The sequence below is a fragment of the Petaurus breviceps genome, unplaced genomic scaffold (assembly GCF_028583685.1).
Source record: "Petaurus breviceps papuanus isolate PSGF00001 unplaced genomic scaffold, PetGlider_PUasm1.0 90977, whole genome shotgun sequence".
NCBI classification, from domain to species: domain Eukaryota; kingdom Metazoa; phylum Chordata; class Mammalia; order Diprotodontia; family Petauridae; genus Petaurus; species Petaurus breviceps.
Genome location: NW_027187391.1, coordinates 17719830 through 17739156, shown reverse-complemented (window position 1 = coordinate 17739156; position 19327 = coordinate 17719830). Strand labels below are relative to the sequence as shown.

At 36.0% G+C, this 19327-nt stretch overlaps 1 protein-coding gene across 1 annotated transcript in view; it reads left to right on the top strand.

The window, feature by feature from the left end:
* Positions 1-19327, top strand: part of LAMA2 (laminin subunit alpha 2) — an 831335-nt gene that overhangs the window by 630524 nt on the left and 181484 nt on the right. The window contains exons 32-34 of the mRNA XM_069077437.1: positions 1724-1917; positions 15582-15724; positions 18045-18143. Of these exons, the coding sequence (XP_068933538.1) occupies positions 1724-1917; positions 15582-15724; positions 18045-18143 (436 nt within the window). The remainder of the gene's footprint in view (positions 1-1723; positions 1918-15581; positions 15725-18044; positions 18144-19327) is intronic.

Here is a 19327-nt window from a genome sequence, read left to right as displayed (position 1 = left end):
CTTACTAGCCTTGTGACCTTGGGCAAGTCATTTAACCCCAATTGCCCACCCAAAAAAAATTACCTAAATTTTATGGAATATTTTCCTGAGTTTCCATGCCCAGTAATGGAGAGTCCCCATGCATTTTTTTCCAAGTTGCTTTTCTAGCTATATCTTCTGTTAACTACCTAGCTACTAAGGGCTTAAAAGGGAACACTTTTAATTACAAATGTAAAGAAATTCTTAAAGTCCGTTTAGTTAACAGGCATTGAACAGGGGAGGCACGATGATAGAAGGAAAGAACACAGAGTCTAGCATTAAAGGACAGGGTACAAATTCTACCTCTCATGTCTGTGTTATGGTAGGAAGTCATTTAACATCCCCCAGGCCCCAGTTCCTCCACTGTAAAATGAGAAGTTTGGAATATCTGGCTCTGAGATAACTTCCAGGTCTCGATTGATGATTCTGTGAGACTTTATTTTGGGAAAAACTACATCAATCCTATCTATTACTTCTGTGCTCACAATCTTACATAGGAAGCACTAAAAAAGCTTATTTTGAATGTGCACAAGTCTGACAAGTAATCTGGACAACCTTGAAAAATGAGCTTTGGCTTTTTTTTTCTTACTTCAACCTTCTCTCCCTGTGACTTGCAGGGATGGATTACTTCTACAAAATAGTTGGACAAATTCTGATGATCTCAGACCATTAAAGTAAACTCCTAGAAATGGTTGACTGATGTTGGGTCTCTTCTTCTCCCTCTATTGCCTCATAATTCACCCTTACCATCAACTCCTTAAAAACAAAGACCAGGAGTACAGGTTATACCAAAAGTCACCAAATTCTCAAGTGACAATCATAATTCTTCATACATACTAAATGCTAAATGAATGTATATTTCACTGTAAAAGAGAAAAAGTAATGTTTTTCATTGTTCAGTGGGAAATACTTTCTACAGATCTGTACTCAAAAGAAACCATACAGAAAACTTTTACTTATGAATCTATGGCAATGTTAGAGAGTGGAAAGAATGCTTAGATCTGCTATTAGGAGATGAAGTTTTGAAGCCTACCTATGACAACTGGTAGTGTGACCTTGGAAAAGTCATGTATCCTCCAAATGCCTCACTTTCTCTACCTGTAAAATGACAGAATTGTACTAAATCTGTAATGATGGCTACCATGGGAAAAGTCATGTATCCTCCAAATGCCTCATTTTCTCTGTAAAATGACAGAATTGTACTAAATCTGTAATGATGGCTACCATGGGCAATTGACCTAACCCGAGTCTCAGAAACATAAATAAACCTACCTCACAGAGTTGTTGCAAGAATCAAATGAACCAATGCATGTAAAACACATTAGAAACCATAATGTACTATTAAAATGTCAGTTACTATGATGGTGTAATGGGAAAAAATATATAGGTTGAGAATAAGAACATCTGAATTCCAGTCTCGGTTGTTTTTCTCCAGCTGTACAACCTCTGACATACCACTCTAAGTCTTACCTTTCACATTAGTAAAATCCAGCAACTGAATTTAATGACTTCTAAGTTCCATTATAGTTATCTTTTTGATTCTTTAAGTTTCTAGAAACAGATAACTCAGCCCTATCTAATGAGAATGTCGTCTTTATTCACATGTAGGTATTCTAAAGGAATTTAATGTCTGCTTGTTTCTAATCAGAGAAATGACAACTCAGTGCCATTATCTTACTTTACTTTGTAACTGTTTTACATCTAGATGTGCCTTTGGCTACACTGGCAGCCCAAGAAGCCCAGGAGGCTCCTGCCAAGAATGTAAGTGTGATCCATATGGCTCACTGCCCGTCCCCTGTGACCCAGTCACTGGACATTGCACTTGCCGACCTGGAGCCACTGGGCAGAAGTGTGATGGCTGCAAACCTGGGCATGCGCGTGATGGCATGGAGTGTGTTTGTACGTATACTAACTTTACCACTTGCTTTCGGGGGTTTCTTTGCTCAACTCCTGGTTCATTTTAAGGGAAGTAAACTGGTCTTTTTCTATACTTGTTAGTACTATAGTTCATTCTTTCTGACACCATTCATCCAACCTTTGCTATTCACCTGCTGTTCTGGCCTCCATCCCATGGAGCCTAGAACTACTAAGAAAATTCTCAGCATGCTATAATAAATTCATTGAAAATCTACAACAAAGCTCCTGAGGGCTTATTTTATTTTTGTCTGTCCCAGGGCGTACAGTTTTGCCAAAGGTAGGTACTATCTCTGTGACAGATTAAAGATCTGTGTATATTAAATTTTTCAGAGTCCTTCTGAATTTATAATCAGTGGCCCAGCTACTTTATATCCTGAGTTACACACAGTGCCTTCCCCCTGTAGTCCATAAAGACATCTGCAGACATGCTGCTTCAAAACATTCTCTTGAAATATGTAATCTGGAAATACTGAAAGTGAATTTTAGCAAGAGCATCTTTATCTAAGCATATACAAGAGAGGAAAGAGCTTTGTAAAATTGTTCTTAACTTATTCTGATTTCCCTCTCATTGATTCCAGAAAATCTGTAGTGTGTTAAAAAGATCAAGATCAAGTCATAAACTTAGTTTGTAGACCTTTAATCAAATCCAAAACTGAAATAGGCCTTTCTCTTATTAAGATCTTATAAAGGACCTCATTTAATTGTAAAATTCTTTCATCCAAAGGAATAGATTATTCACATTAGTGTCCTGAATTGAAGACATAAAGACAAGCAGAGATATATGGAGAGAGTGAGAGCAATACATTGGGGAGGGAGAGAGAGAGAGATGGAGAAGGGAAGAGAGAAAGGAAGAGAATAATGGAGAGAGGGAAAGAGTGAGAGAAAAGCAAGAGTGAGAACAAAATTTGTATAAAAGTACCATTTCTTGCTTCATTGTAGCATGGAGCATAATCTTGGGTTCTTGAAGTCTGTACCAGTGAAACTTAAATTCTGGTAGCATCTGCCAATCTGGAAAGACCTTGAGTACAGATTTAGTGAAAGCTATGTGGCAATTGTCTAAACTCAGATTAGCTACCTAGAGGGACTCAACATTGGAAGGTTGGTCACCAAGTGACAAAATGCTTTGATCACAGTGACGCAGGTAGCTAACAAAAATACAAAATGGTCTTGGGTTCTCTATTGTTCCCACCAACTCTCTAGAAATATTAAACTGTTTGCACTCTTAATGTCCATTCATTGTCAAAAGATCAATATATTTACAATATTACTGGAGCACAGTGCCTGACGACACATAGTAGGCACTTCATAAATGCGTATTGACTATTGAGAAACTGGCCACATCAATATTGCCTCAGCTTCCTCATCAGTAAAATGAGATGAACCATTGGGCAAAACCTCTCCAATATGCTTGCCAAGAAAATGGAGTCAGAAATGACTAAAAATGACTAAACAACAAACAAAAGTAATGATTTTAGTGATCCCAAAGAGCTCCCTGCCACAGAACATCATCGCCTTTAATGCCACTGTTTTTCTGGTAATGCTATATAACTACAAATGAAACACCATGGTCTTCAGACAATAAAAATTACAAGTAATGACCCAAAGAGCAGTGACAAGCAGTATGGCAAGCATAAGTAGACTGATGTGTTATTAATGATGATGTGTATAAAACAATATAAAAGACATTAACAAGGGTATGTATGACTAGAAAAACAGAAAGATTGGTCATACATAAGAATGGCAAACTCCAGGACATTGGAAAGCTCCTCTGTGGAGGAATAATTGAAGGATACGAATAATAGCCTGGGATGAAAAGGCAGAGAGAGGTTTCAGTTTGTACTAGTTGGGCCTGTACCCACACTATTTCAATAAGTCCATCAAAGTAGACAGAGAAATAAGGATAGGAAGTAAGAAAGAGAAATCCAAATGCCCCCAGAACATTTTCATTCAAAAGTCACGTATGTCATTGTAGCAATGTAGCCTGCCTTACAATTAGCTTCCTATATTATTTGATATTAATAGCACGTGAAGTAGTGGACTTTTTTTTTTCTCATACTTGGATTTGATTGTAGCTGCCTCAGATACAAAAGGCTGACAAGACAATAGAAATCAGACATGATAATAGATAAGACCTTCATATCAGCATGCCCAGGTACCATAAAACACAGATGTGTTGTTTACAAAAGTCAAGATATACTTGTGTAAGTGTGAGGTGGATTACTAAAGTAATTCAGTAGCACTATTTTTAGGGAGGGTGTTACATATGAGCGTGTATCTGCTTAGATGCCTATTACTTAGCTACTCAGATACTTTTTAAACGAACACTGATCTAAAAAGCCATTCTACAGCAAATCATTTCTCCTAATTAATTTTCTGCCATTGAATCTTAAAGGGCAATGCCATGTTCTAAAGCAGAAACGTGAACATTAAATAATAATACACCAAAAGCAAGGAAAGATGAACTTTCAGGAACCTCTAACTACATATTATTTTAAAGAAATATCTCTATTCAAGGGCCCTCACTTTATTAAATATCATTGACTGAAAAAGCCAATGTCAAGAGTTAATGAAATGTAGAGAGGGAAAGTTATATTTAAGTGACTTAAAAAGAAAATTTATGTCACAGTGCATAGTCATTTTTTCCCATCAATAATGTTTTTAAAAATTACTGGCATAGCTTGTAGTAGCTCCATTTTTTACTATATATTTTTTCTACAAAATTTTAGTAGTAATTGTTGCAGTCAAGAGATTGTACCAGAGGAGTGGTAGAGAGGCAAGCAGAAGAGGGAGCTTACTCAGGCAAGAGAACTTCAGAATCACATGGGATTCAGGGCCTGGCTTTCAGTTTTAAAAGTTCAAGAACTCGATTTCTTAACCTTACAGAGTCTCTGGATAACAGGTTCGCGTAAAACTCAGGAGGAACTGATTTATTTAGCATAATGTCAACTGATTAATTTGCAATAGAGGCCTTAACTTTCCAGTGATCAGAATGCTTATGTGCACTGTCTAGTGAACCCCCTTCCCACTATCAAGGTCCTTCAGAAACCACTTTAGTCAATGCACGGTTGCTTGGTGAGCATAAAAGTCATTATCTTGAGGACTGGTGTAGTCAGACTTGTTGCTAGTTCCCTGTTCCACAATAAGTTGAAATGGTATAATACCTGAATTGTTAGTATGCAGGACAGCAGTGATCTGCTAACTATAATATCCCTGTGGATAGTAGCTAAAAAGAATTTTTTTGTTTGTTTTTTGGAGAGGGGAAGGTAGGGAAATTGGGCTTAGGTGACTTGCTTAAGGTCACACAGCTAGTTTTTTGTGTCAAGTGTCTGAGACCAGATTTGAACTCAGATCCTCCTGACTTCAGGGCCAGTGCTCTATTCACTGTGCCACCTAGCCACCCCACTAAAAAGAATTTAATGTAAATTGTCATATGTTCACATAGTAATATTATACCAAACCTAACTATACTACCATAATAAACCAGCACTGTACCATATAAGAAATTAATTTCAAACTAAGGCAGGAGCAATTGGTAAAGCCTTGAGTCTTAAGGGTTTTGATATTTTTTTTTATGAATCAATAGATTTTTTCTTATTCAAAGAATAGAATTATCTTCTGATTAGCTGGTTCTTTATGCCTATATCTCTGCCCTAATATTTTATAATTTGGCTTATGAAAGAGAAAATATTTCCTCATGCTACTTTCCGGTTTTGCTGAATTCTATTTACTCTTGTGAGCATGCAGAGGGATTGATTCCAAAATATTTTCTTCTATGCTCTACTCTGGTTCAAATATAAGAATTTCTGCTGCATCTTTTTTTTTCTCTTTCTTCCTGCATACTTCTCAGAATTCTTCCTCTTGAGAGAGAGTTCCCATGACTCTAATTATTTTGACTGCCCTTCTCAAGACTCAATTTCTATAGTCAGTTTCAGAAACATGGTGACCAAACGTGACTTGACTAGATGAAAATGCATCATGGACTTTGTCTCCGCTTTCTCTCTCTTTTTTTAATGCATCCCAACATCCAGAAGCTAGAAGCAGGAATAGAGCAAATTATGCATTTGCCTAGCAGGGCAAATCTGTAGGGCAGCTGTGTTGTGTGATATTTGTGGAATTGTATAAAACTGAGGATGGACTGGCTCAGGTTAAAGAAAAACATATAATAGGAATGTCTATGAGAGTGATTGCTACTATAGTCCTAATCTTCCTCAGAAGCCCTGAACCATAAAATACAGTGTGCCCTCTTAATCTATTCAGCTAGATAAATTAAGATGCAGACGTTTTGGGTGATATTCAAGAAACCATCAACCTGTGTCCTCTTACTCATCCTCTAGAAAGTACCATTCAATCTTGCCTCCACTGCAGATCCTTAGTGCAAAAGAAAGAGAGGAAGGGCATATAATGAAGAACATCCTAACTATTAGTCAGACAGGTAAGCCTCACAAATAAAATGTGATCCTGTGATATATCAGGAATATAGAGTAAATATGTGAAATGAGGTAAGCCCCCTCTGTACCCCAGTATAGTCAATATTTATTCATCTACAGTCATTTACTGTCAAAACTCCATTTCTACTGGAAATGGAACAAGATGAAATAGGCTTTACCAGTAGGATGAGGAATTTCCATGACATAAATAACCTAGTAATGAATATTGTCAAATAGTAGAAGGAGCTCCTGTCACATAATTCTATTACAATAATAATAAGAGCTTACACTTATTTAACACAAACATTTACAAAGGGATTTCCTTACAACACACTTTGGAATTCGCTTCACTGGAAGTCTTCAAAAGTATGATAGATTCCTATCAATCAAGAAGTATTTAGTAAGTATATGCCCTGTGCGAAGCAGTGTGCTAAGCACTAGGGATACAAAGTTAGACAAAAACAGTCCCTGCCTTTGATAGGCTTATGTTATAATGAAGAAGATAACGTGAATGAATAAGTACAAACAAGAACATAAAGAATAGATGGACAGTAACCTTAGGGAAGGCTCTTTAGCTGGTAGGATCCTAAAAGACCTGCTACAGAAGGTACCATTTGAACTGAGGTCCTGAAGGAAACCAGGATTCTAAGTGGTAGAAGTGAGGTAAGAGTTCCAAGGGCAGAAATAAGGTAAGACATAAAGACATGTTAGCTGGACATCCAAATTTTCTTCCCATTCAATTTTTAAAAATAATATTTTATTTTCCCTCGACTACATGTAAAGACAATTTTTAACACTGATTTTAAAAAATGTTTGAGTTCCAAATTTTCTCTCTTCCTCCTTCCCCTTCCCCCTCCCTGAAATAATAAGCAATTTGACATGGGTAAAAACATGTTCCACCATGCAAAACATATTACCATATCAGTCACATCGTGAAAGAAGACATGGACCCAAAGGAAACACATACACATACACACACACGCAATACAGAAAGTGAAAAATAATATGCTATGATCTGCATTCAGACTCCAGCAATTCTTTCTCTGGAGATGGATAGCATTTTTCATCATGATTCCTTTGGAATTATGTTGCTTTATGGTATTGCTGAGAAGAGCTAAATCATTCACAGTTGATCATCATACAGTATTGCTATTACTATGCACAATGTTCTCCTGGTTCTGCTCAATTAATTTTGCATCAATTAATATGAGTCTTTCCAGGTTTTCCTGAAATCAGCCTGCTCATCATTTCTTATAGGACAGTAATATTTCATTACAAGTATATTATCACAACTTGTTCAGCCATTCCCCAATTGATGGGCATTCCCTCAATTTCCAATTCTTTACCACTACAAAAAGAGCTCCCATAAATATTTTTATATAGATGTATCCTTCCCATTCTCCCACCCCTTTTTTTAAAATCTCTTTGGGATACAGACCTAGGATTGTCACTTTTGGATCAAAAGGTATGCTTAGTTTTATAGCTCTTTATGCTTAGTTCCAAGTTGCCCTACAGAATGGTTTAATCAGTTTGCAGCTCCACCGACAACAGTGCATTAATGTTCCAATTTTCCCACATTCCCCACAGCATTTATCATTGTCCTTTTCTGTCATATTAGCCAATCCAATAGGTGTGAAGTCCCATGCCATTTTTTTAGAGAAATATGCATACATTGAGTTGATCTCTGCTTATTGATTAGATGGTCACAATGACTTTTTAAGGCATTAGCTTAATGAGTCCATCACAACTTTCAATTATCATTTATGATTTACTTAACCATTTAACAGAAAGGGATCTAGACATTCTTGAGCCCAAGAAGGAACAGCAAAGAAGTTATTCATTAAAGGTTGAAATTTTAGTGGGATGCAGAATCTAGATATTTTCACAGTTCATCTTCTATGGAGTTATTTTGATTAGAAAAAATAAAGTCATAAGATAGCAAAATTGTTTATGCGTGGTATAATTCAAATATATATTATTTATGTCCAAAACAGAAGTTAAAATTAGCAAATGTGTCTAAAATATTACCCCACCTAAAAGTTTTTTTTAATTAGGCTATGATTTTTTTAAACTATCAATTTTTTTTTATTCAGTATATACAGGTAGATGATACAGTAATTAGACAAATTTGGATGCGTTTTATGGAATTAATTTAATTATTTTGTAGTTATTTCATATTATTAATTCAAATTTATCTAGCACTTTTCAACTTACAGTTTTTAGTTCTTCAGAATAATCCCAGAATATAGGTAATGTAAATTATTCCTATTTTACTGATAAGGAACCTGCTATTAATTTGGCAAAGTGATTTTCCCAGAGTTCCACAAAAAATAGTAGTCAAAAGTTCAGCATTCTTTCCACAATATTATGCTCCTTCTCTCTCTGATACTGTCAACTTTCTCCTGGTCCAATGAACTTCTATTTAAAGTATAAAAGTACTATATAAGAAATGAGTTTGCTGTTGTGCTTCCTGAAATTGCAGAACTGAAATAAAGTCCATAGTAAAGACCCAGGAAAAGTGCTACTCCCTGAAAGAAAGCATTATATCTTGTCCCCTAAATTAGTTACTGTCTATGTACCTTCCAGCCATCTGATAAAACATGAAATCTTTACTCTTGTCTCTGCATTTTAAATTTATTGTGACAAGGCAATTTGGTATTTGGGCCCAGATTAATAATCATTTGCAAACTAAATCAATGCTATAGTAATTCATGTTATTATGCTCCATACATAATATACAGCAATATATTTCTGTCTTTCATATTCAATGAGAATACATCTGATTCCACCCTCTGTGAGTGAGATCTAGGTAAGGAGACCTTTGTGAGATAAAGCAATTCTTTCTACAGTGAGTACATACAAAGAATGTTCTTTGATTTGCAGTGACTATTTACAGAGCATTTTCCCTGTTTATAACTTTGCCCCCTAGATTTTTGATTTACCTCAAAAACATTTTTAGAAAGAACCATCCCATCACTGTGACAGAAATGTCTCTGTGTTCCCTATTATGGCAGGCAGTGTGGTACAATGGAAAGAGCCCTGATTCTGGAGTGAGAAAACCTGGGTACAAATCCCACCTCTGATGTTTCCTACCTGTATGACTTTGGGGAAGTCACCTCAACCACTCTAAACATCAGTTACTTTTTGTCTAGAATGAGTAGGATGAATGAAGTAGGTGGCCCCTGAGGACCCTTTAGATGGTTCTCTGATCCTAAACCATCTCTTACAATCAGTGCAGGAATCCTTTATAACAGCAGCCCTGGACAAATGCTTATACAGTTTCTGCTTGGATACTTCCAATGATGAGGACATAACTACTTCACAAGGCAGATTGTTCCATTTGAATGACTCTTTTGATTAAAAAGTTCATTCTCATATTAAGCTTAAATTTGCCTGCTGAAAAAAAAAAATCTATTGGTCTTAATTCTTCCCTCTGGAACAACAAAGAATTCACAGGGCAGTCCTTCAAGTCTTAAAAGACCACTGCTATCCTATGAAAACATGCCCCTCCTCAGTCTTCAGATTAAACTTCATGTGTCAATTCTAGCCATGGTAACAACCACCATAATTATTCAAATAGTTGATGCATCTGATTCTCATACAACATTTTCCATTCTTTTCTTCCCTTGTATTATCTTAAAAAAATTTAAATTCCAGATATGATCCCAGAGTATAGTGATCTAGTACTACACCACCCCAACACACACACACACACACACACACACACACACACACACACACACACTTTAAACAACCCTTGATCTAACAATGTTTTCAGTTTTCACAGCTGTTTCACAGTGTTGGCTTTAAGTACAAAACTATATTATGAATATCACATCAATCTTTTTGAACAGATTTATCTCCAACTGTATTTAATACCTCTCTTCCCATTCAAACAAATAAGGACAATATTAGTAGCACCTCTCTTAACATTCATGCAAAGACAATATTAATAGCAGGTAAAGAGCATTTAGTCTTAAAGAGTCTGGAATTAAATTAAAACTATTTGGTGTATTTTCTTTAAAAATAATCCGGAATTAATAAATTCATAGAAAAAGTTAATAGGAAATAAGGATCTGGAACATTGAGGCATAACAATAAGAGAAGGAAAATAATTTTCAAATCTGTGAAACAATAAGCCAAAGGCATCCATTGATGCAGATGAGACCTACATTTTTTTTTGTAAAATTTTATGATCTTGTGTTAGAAATACACATTTCTGGCTATAAATATTGAAGACTAAGTAGAACAGACATTATGGGTATCTTTATGTAAAACAGATTAATCAATGAACTTTTTATACTTATCTTCATGCCCATTAAGTTTATTTTAGGATCTATTTCTGTTGTTTAAAAGCACTTTGAGTGACTTGAAGGTATATTAGTAGTAGTTGTTATGCATGGGAGATCGTGGTGAAAATACAATATTATGTTCTAATTGTTAGCTAAAAAATCTGTGATACTGACTGCATGATTTTCCCCTTATGTGAGCATAGCTGTAATGATCTGAATTTAGCACTGCATTTGTTAATATTAGACATGAATTTATCCTGACAGTTTTATGGGCAAAGCCTTGGAAACATTTAGTCTTGTACAATATAATCATCATCTTGAAATATTTGCTTTTACTCCTATACATTTTAGACATTCTTTGCTACCTTGCCTTGTCTCCCTTGCTAAAATAAAAGGCTAATGTGATGTAATTCTTTGGGGGAACTGATTATCAAAAATAGGTGTTTATTTACACTATAGTCAGCTACTACACAATCAAAATAAAATTGTTTACACAATGGGAATACTTCATATCTCTATAAGCTCTTTAAATCTTCTCTATCGTGGTAAATTAAATTTGGTTTTAATTTGCATCCCATTTCTAATGTTTATTACAAACCACTTCAGCTTTTTTGAGGGTATATAAAAGTAGCTTGTTGTGGAAGGGAACTGTTCAGTGTCAGAATAAACTAGCAACCCACAAATTTATTTTATATTAGAAGCTTAACTTTTTTCCAGTTTAAAAAATAGATATTGAATTATCTGGAGTTAGCCAATTTAAAATCTTGCAAACGGCTGTCATATCCATAAGTCTTTCTGACCTGTTAGGACAGATGTTGGTATATTACTTAAGAGATTGCTGTAAAACTTAGCTTTCATTTATGGAAATGTGCCCATACTGTGTTCTTCTTAAAAGCAACTGTAAAAACCATAAGACCTGACTTAATAATAGGCTTTTTGACACAGAGTCATAAGGTAGATTGTTTGATTCTTTGAAAAAGCAATTAAATACATTTTCATTTTAAGTGACACAGGGAACCAAACCAAATAGAGGCATGAGATATAGGATGTATAGGAGAAAAATAAGCATTTCTCATGCTTCCTCCAACTCTACCGATTTGCTCTGTGACATATTACAGCAAATCAGATCTCACTTCTACATTCCATATAGTTAGGAAAAAATTAAATCTTTTTTTTTAAGCAATCAGGGTTAAGTAACTTGCTCAAGGTTACATGGCCAGTTCTTTCTGGGTGTGGTACTAAGTATCTGAGCCCAGATTTGATCCCCAGGTCATCCCAACACTGGAGCTGGTGCTCTTACTCGCTGAGCCACCTGGCCACCCCTAAAAAATTAAATCTTTAATCCAATATAATTAGTTTTCTTCTTAGTCCTTTCAATTTATACATTTAAGAACATTATAATGAGAATTGAACCATAAGAGTTACATCATTCTCTAGTGTCACTGCACATTGAGGAGAATGAAGAAGTTTTCTTCACACTTGTATTTACCTGAGCAAAAAATAAAGATAACTTAGAAAATTCATAATGAGAACTTTTCCTCTTTCCTCCTAATCTAACCTTGGCTCTCATTTTCACTACTGTTGCTAATTGCACCACTCCTTTATGGATCACCTAAATTCAAAACCTGGGAGTCTTCTTCAATTCCTTCCTTTTTTCCCATCCTTTATAACCAGTAAGTCACTAAGTCTTGATGACTTGTCTTTGAAATGTTCCCCAGTTCATTTCTCCTCGTACCTCTGTAGGCTTCACACATTGATTAAAGCAATGGGCTCTTAACTTCCCCAACTCTGCGTCCTTTGGTTCTAGTCTATTTGGCACACCACTGCCAAGTTGATCTTTCCATCCTGTCGTTTCCAGGTTTATGAACTTTAAATGGCTCCCTATTGTCAGTTTAATCAAGCCTATACTCTACATAACCAATTTTCAAGATCTTTAGTAATCTGGAACTATATTTCCTATGCAACTTCATCTCCAGCAAGTTCTCTTAACTTTTAATGGACTGACCTCTTTACACATCCCTGCTGAGATTATCCTTCCCCTACAAGTCCACCTCCACCTCTATCCCACCACAGACACACACACACACACAGACACACATACACACACACACACACACACACACACACACACACCCCATGCTCTCTGGAAGGCCCTTCTCTTCACCTATCTAGTCCCTACCCATCCTTTGGGATTAATCACCCAAAATTTTTATTGTCAATGTATTTTGATCCATGAATACACTTAGAATATCACTTTATTGTTTTCTATCTTAAATGGCTCTCCAGTGAGTTCACCTATGCATGTCTTATCTCTGTAATTAGATGGTAATCTTATAGAAAAATAGAAAGTTCAGTGTTTCCTAATTGCTGGTATACAAATTAACCTATAGCAGTGTTGTTTTTGTAAACTAGGATCAAGTAATATAAGGTTTTAAAACATTGTGAAAACTTTAATATAATTAGTTTCTTTTGTGATCATTCCTATGTATTTTATTGTATGCATTTAAAAACATTATTCTGAGTAGGGAGTATTCATCACACTGCCAAAGGTGTCCAGGACACACAAAAAAGTTAATAATTCCTGATCTAAAGCATTTTTTATGGTAAAAAAAAACTTTTACTCTCAAGAACCCTTACTTCAAATTTGTAAACTTAAGAAAAACTGACTCTTCTTTTCTACCCCCTTTCTACTGTTCAACAGGCAAAAATGAAAGGATAGTGCAAACTACAGTAGAGAATTCAGACCTCCCCTCTCCTGCAACTATTGTGTGTAGTTTGAATGAGGAAATGCTGAGCCTGCCTTTAGTATGAATTCCCTCTAACCAAAGGGGATCTGCTCCTTGAGCATGGGTAGTGTGCTCAGTATCCCTTTCACTGGGTCACAGATCAAAGGACCAGGGATTTAAATATGGTAGGGGCTTTAGAAGCTATCTAATCAACTCTCTCATTTTGTAGATATAGAAATCGAGACCCAGAGAGGTGACTTGCTCAGGGCCCACATTGGCAGCACTGGGATTCAAACTCGGGTCCTCTGATTCCAAATCCAACATTCTTTCTATTGTCTTCCCCCCAAACCCAATTGGACCAAACCCAGTAAGCACAAAGGTGGCTACTCAAGAAGTACTTATATTCAGTTCAATCAAATTGACGAGATAATAGAGATTTGCTCTTGAAATATATAGCTTGGTTGCCTTCTGAATTTCCTTTATCATCTCATTAAAGGATGCACGGGCTAGCAGACAGTAAGAGTCCTAGTTATCCATTTCAACTCTGATCTCAGTGATGTTATCCCTCCACCTCTCAATAAAATACAAGCCTATGAAGTTCGGGGGTGGGGTGGATAGGTTAAACACCTGAAAGAAGCTAATTCATCACTCTACTGGGAAGGGTTAAGCTATGTGAAAAGTATTCTTTAACACATCCAGAACTGCTGCTCCTATGGCAGAATCACCTTCTTTACTCTTCTCGTTGCATACAGGCTCTAGTTAATGATATTTTGGCCAACAGGTAGCTCAGAAGGGGTCTATTGAGTGAAATAATTAAATTCTTACCACTTTAAAGCATAATTCAAAGTGTCTCCCAATTTTGATTTGACTCCTTACTCTTCTTAACTTATACATACATGGTACATAGAAGCATCATACTCACATATAAATATACAATGGCAGGCAGACATTCAAGTCTGACGGCCTGCCGCGATACCGCCACATATGATCTTGAAAAAAAATGGAATTATTGAAAAATATTGAATGTTAAATTATAGAAAAAAACAAAGCATAATTATTTTTTTAAAGCAACTGGGGTTAAGTAACTTGCCCAAGGTTACACAGCCAGTTTTTTTTGTGTGGGTGTTAAGTATCTGAGGCCGGAACCGAACTCGGGGCCTTGCTTTAGTCACTGCGCCATCTAGCCACCCTAAACAAAGCATAGTTATTTTAAAAGGATCTTCCCTATGAGTGAAATAATTTGTAAGAAATGTGTTTTGGTTTTTTTTTTTTTTACTGTTATCTATGGGTCTTATTTTGAAAGTATAAATCAAACAGATCACCCTTCCAGAAAAAGTTATTCTTGCCAGTTTCTGCTAGCTCTTCCTAGGCATTTTAGAAGCATCAAAATAGTTATAGACATTTCTAAATACTTGAACAGTATGAATTGTTACTTGCCCTTAGCAATTGTTTATCTACAAGGCTGCATATGGTACTCTGCAATAGCAGCAAATGTTTAGTCTTTTCTCCATGGATAGTTGGTAAGGTGCCCAGAGGATAAGAAGTAATGGGTGACCCCTGCATACATACATACAACAAAACCATAGAAATAATGAAGATGACTCTAAAATGCTTCAACATGAAAAACCTGTAGTTGTTTCATTTTTATTTATTATTCTCTCCCCAGTTGACCTGAGGCTGAGTAGTTGTGCAAGACTTGAATGTGTAGGACATGAAGCATGTGGAGACTAAATGGTTGTGTATATCCTGAAGAGCAATTTAATGTAGTGCATTACAACTTTAGCTGCTTTTTTAGACTGCCTGTAATCTTTTGTGATTCACCAGCTGTTCAAAGATTTCTTTTAGATTGCTCATGTGTGGGTTTGTGTGGAGTGGTCCATAGCATGAAATGTTCCATTTCTCACCTCCCTCAAACAGCCCCCTTTCTTCTCAGGTATCTTAAGTCTACGTATTTCATTTTTTGACTTATATCATCATTCCACATTAGCAAGTTCTAGACAATAAGGCACTTCTATTCCCTTGTTGCTATTTCCATCTCTTTCAACTGCCATGCATTTGTTGGGGTTAATTATCTGAGATGAGTAGCATTATCTTTCACAGAAATATATGTGGGCTGTAAAATATTTCAGAGCGAAAATCCTTGAACATCTGCCTCAGACATTTAGCAGAAGTAAATATTCGTTGTCACTTTCCTTTCACAGTTTGTGGTGATGAATGTACAGGACTCCTTCTCAGTGACTTGGCTCGCCTTGAGCAGATGGCTATTAGCATCAACCTTACTGGCCCACTGCCCGCACCGTATAAAATGCTATACAATTTTGAAAATGTGACTCAGGAGCTAAAGGTATGTTTGCAAGGCTATCCAGTCATAATGAGTGCCAAGTACAATACAAGAGCAGGGATATGTTAAAAATCTATAGCCACATTTTGGTAAATAATAACTGTCCTGTTGGCTTGTTCTGCTTTATCTGAGGAATGCAAAGCATTTCCTTGAAGATGATCCCAATTTTTTTATGAGATCAATTGGAGGTAGCTAGGAAGATAAATTGTCATTAACATCTGCATTTATGATCACCCTTTGCTTGGATGCAAAGATGTGATACTGATTGTGAGTAGAACGAAATGTACCCACGTGGGGCAAAATCACAGATGTGATGAAGAAATACAGTCTTTGGAAAATATTTTCTTTCGTGGAAGGTATGAGAAATAGAGCTTATGAAGAAAAGTAAAAAGATGTGGGGTCATTAAATCTGAAAATAGAAGAAATGTGGAGAGGAAGGGGAAGACCATGACTAGGGTTTAAAAAGAACTGATCATCTATTGTGTGCTCAATACACTGCTAATGTTAATAAATTATATTTACATGGCCCTTTGAAGTTTACAATGCATTTACATACATTATCTCATTTGATTCTCACATTAACTTTGAGATAGTCAATTAATTGATAAACATTTATTAAGTTAAGTAAACCTACTATGTACCAGGCACAATGTTAAGCTCTGGGGTAACAGAAAGGAACAAAAGACAGGCCCTTACAATGTAATGAGAGAGACAACACACTAATAAATATGTGCAAAGAAAACTATATACCAAATAAGTAGGAAATAGATAATAAAGGGAAGGCACTATGATCCTGTTTTAAAGATGAAATTTGAACCTCAGAGAAACTGAATTCCAGAGACAAGATCTGAACCCTAGTCTCCCTGACTCCAGTCCAGCCTGTCCTTTAGAACAGTGATGTCATACTCATAGAAACAAAGCCCACATAGATAAAGATGCCTGCAGGTCATATATTAACTCAAAACCATTTATTAATATTATCTATTGAATATTGTTGTTTTATTTATTTTGTTAATTTTTTTTCCCCCAATTACATTTTAACCTGGTTCAGGCCACACAGGAGTTTTTTCCACTGGTTGTGTTTGATACCTCTGAGCTAGAACTCTGGGCTGAATCTAAGATAATGAAATAAACTTAGGCTAAAAAAATAAACTTCATAAACACACAATGAGAGAAGTATGATTAGATAGTTTATCTGAAGTAGGTCTGAGGATTTTAGTGGTTTGAAGGAAGAAAATAATAGGTGCTAAGTACAATCACAAGACAGCATGGGTGCTTGACACTTCTGCAGTAGGACATTGCCTGACTGCCTTGCTATTCCTGACCCAAGACTCTCCATCAACCCAGGGCATTTTCACTTGCTGCAGTGCTCTTCCTCCTTAAGCTACCTCTTGGCTTCCCTTCAAGGGCAGGCTAAAATATCACCTTCCACAAGAAGCCTTTCCCAACCCCCCTTATTTCTGGTGCCTTCCCTGTGTTGATGATCTCCAATTTATCCTGTATTTATCTTGTTTGTTGCTTGCGTGGTTCCCCCCATTAAACTGTGAGCAGGTACTATTTTTTGGCTTTTTTTTTGTATTCCCAGAACATTTATAAGTGCTTACTGATTCCCTGTCCCTGAAGATGTCATCTTTAAGTACATATTGCTTTTTTACTCATAATATTGACCATTGGTTTGTAGGTCCAAGGAAGATGAAACAAGGGGGTAGGGGAACTAAGGAAATAGAAAAAAAGTTTTATCATGGAGTCATAGAACATTGGAGTCATGGGTTTCAACTAAATCCAACTAATATTCCATTTTTTACTAGAACCTCTCAATTTTAATGCCTTCCCTTTGTTTATTTCCTATTTATCCTGTAAATAGCTTGATAGATACAGATATATTTGCTTACATATTGTTTCCCCCATTTAACTGTAAGCTCCTTTGAGACTTCAGGGGCAGGGTCCATCTCTTGTCTTTTTCTTTTTGTATCCCCAGCACTTAGCACATTGCCTGGTTCATAGTGGGCACTTAATAAAATGTTTATTGATTTATTAGAGGTTATATTGCATTTAGCTCACAGGAACATTAAAAGAAGAGATAAGATTGTTTAGTTGTTCGTCCACATAAAAGCAGAGGATTGGATAAATTAAACTCTTCTCATTCTTTCCCTTCAGGTTTATAGCCCATAGTTGTATAATGGTTTTATGAATTTTGCTTGGTCTTAGATGTAGAGATGCTTGAGTTCACATTTGTAGCAAGGTGTAGGAAGTACTGTCATTGTTAAATGATTACACCCCACTTACTAATCACTGCAAAGCATTTGAAATAAATATTTTTCAGCACTCGTTGTCACCTCAGAGAGCACCAGAGAGACTTCTTCAGCTGGCAGAGAGCAATCTGAATACGTTGGTGACCGAAATGGATGAACTTCTCACTAGAGTAAGTAAACAGAACCACTACTACTTTGGGTCTCCTTGGAAGACACAATCTTAGAAAAAATCAAATAAGTGGAAGAGAAATTTGTTTTTCCTCTCAAAAATGTTGTTTCTCCAATCATTATTATTGTTCATTTTGTCAGTGAAGCACAACAAACATCACAAATAAATGTTCACTTTGTAATTCCCATTACTTGCAACTACAGATCATCAAGATGAAGTTAGGCACATTGCTCCTGACTCACAGAAGCATAAGTAACCATCAGCAGATATGACCATTGGATGGTTTGGGGGAGGAAGATATGGTTATTTATAGAAGATCAAAAGTCATGTTGAAAAGTGGAAGAGATGAAAGTAGTATCAGTTTCTTTAAAAGAACTATCTTCTCAGAGGCCTTCCTAACAGCGCTATATAATTTCTCAAAATAAAAACCCCAGAAAGCAACCTAAATTCCAATAATAGAGGAATAATTAAATAGATTTTATACATTTTGTATTTGGATTTTTTTTATTTTTAAACTTTTTGGGGAGGATTTAGGGAGTTCAAAATGAGGAGCCAATATACAAATGCAGAGTGACAATTCTGCAATATGTAGCCTGGGGCACTCAGAAATTAAATTACTTGCTCAGGGTCCCTTGACTGCTATGTGTCAGAGACTGTACTTGAACCGAGGCCATTTCTCTACTACATCATGCTGCCTATTGCAATTTAATTGCATTACTGCAATCAGCGCAACAAATACAAGGAACACAAAGAAATATGGAAAAACCTGAATGAAATAATATAAAGTGGAAAAGGGCCGAACCAAAAGAATGGAGCACACACTAACTTCCACCATATAAAGAAAAGCAAATGAAAAGAAATGGAAAAGGAATCCTGATGGAAAGGACTCAGAATGAATGAAAGAAAAATAGTGATTAGTTTAAATGTAAGTAGTTACTAAGTTCACTTGGTTTAATGTTCAAAGTCAAGTCTTGGATACAACATTTAATTTTTTAAGCTAAATAAAAACTCAAGGGAAAAAAGAAGCAAAAGAAAGCACTGCAAAGTTACTCTCAAGGGCAGTGATTCTTGGTTTGGGACATGGAAACGCCCTATAGGGTGTTCTCTTCTTCCTATAAGTGCTCGTTGGCAAACATTTGCTAAAAGCTAAAGTTAATTTTGCTTCTGTGTGAGAGTTGTTTTTGA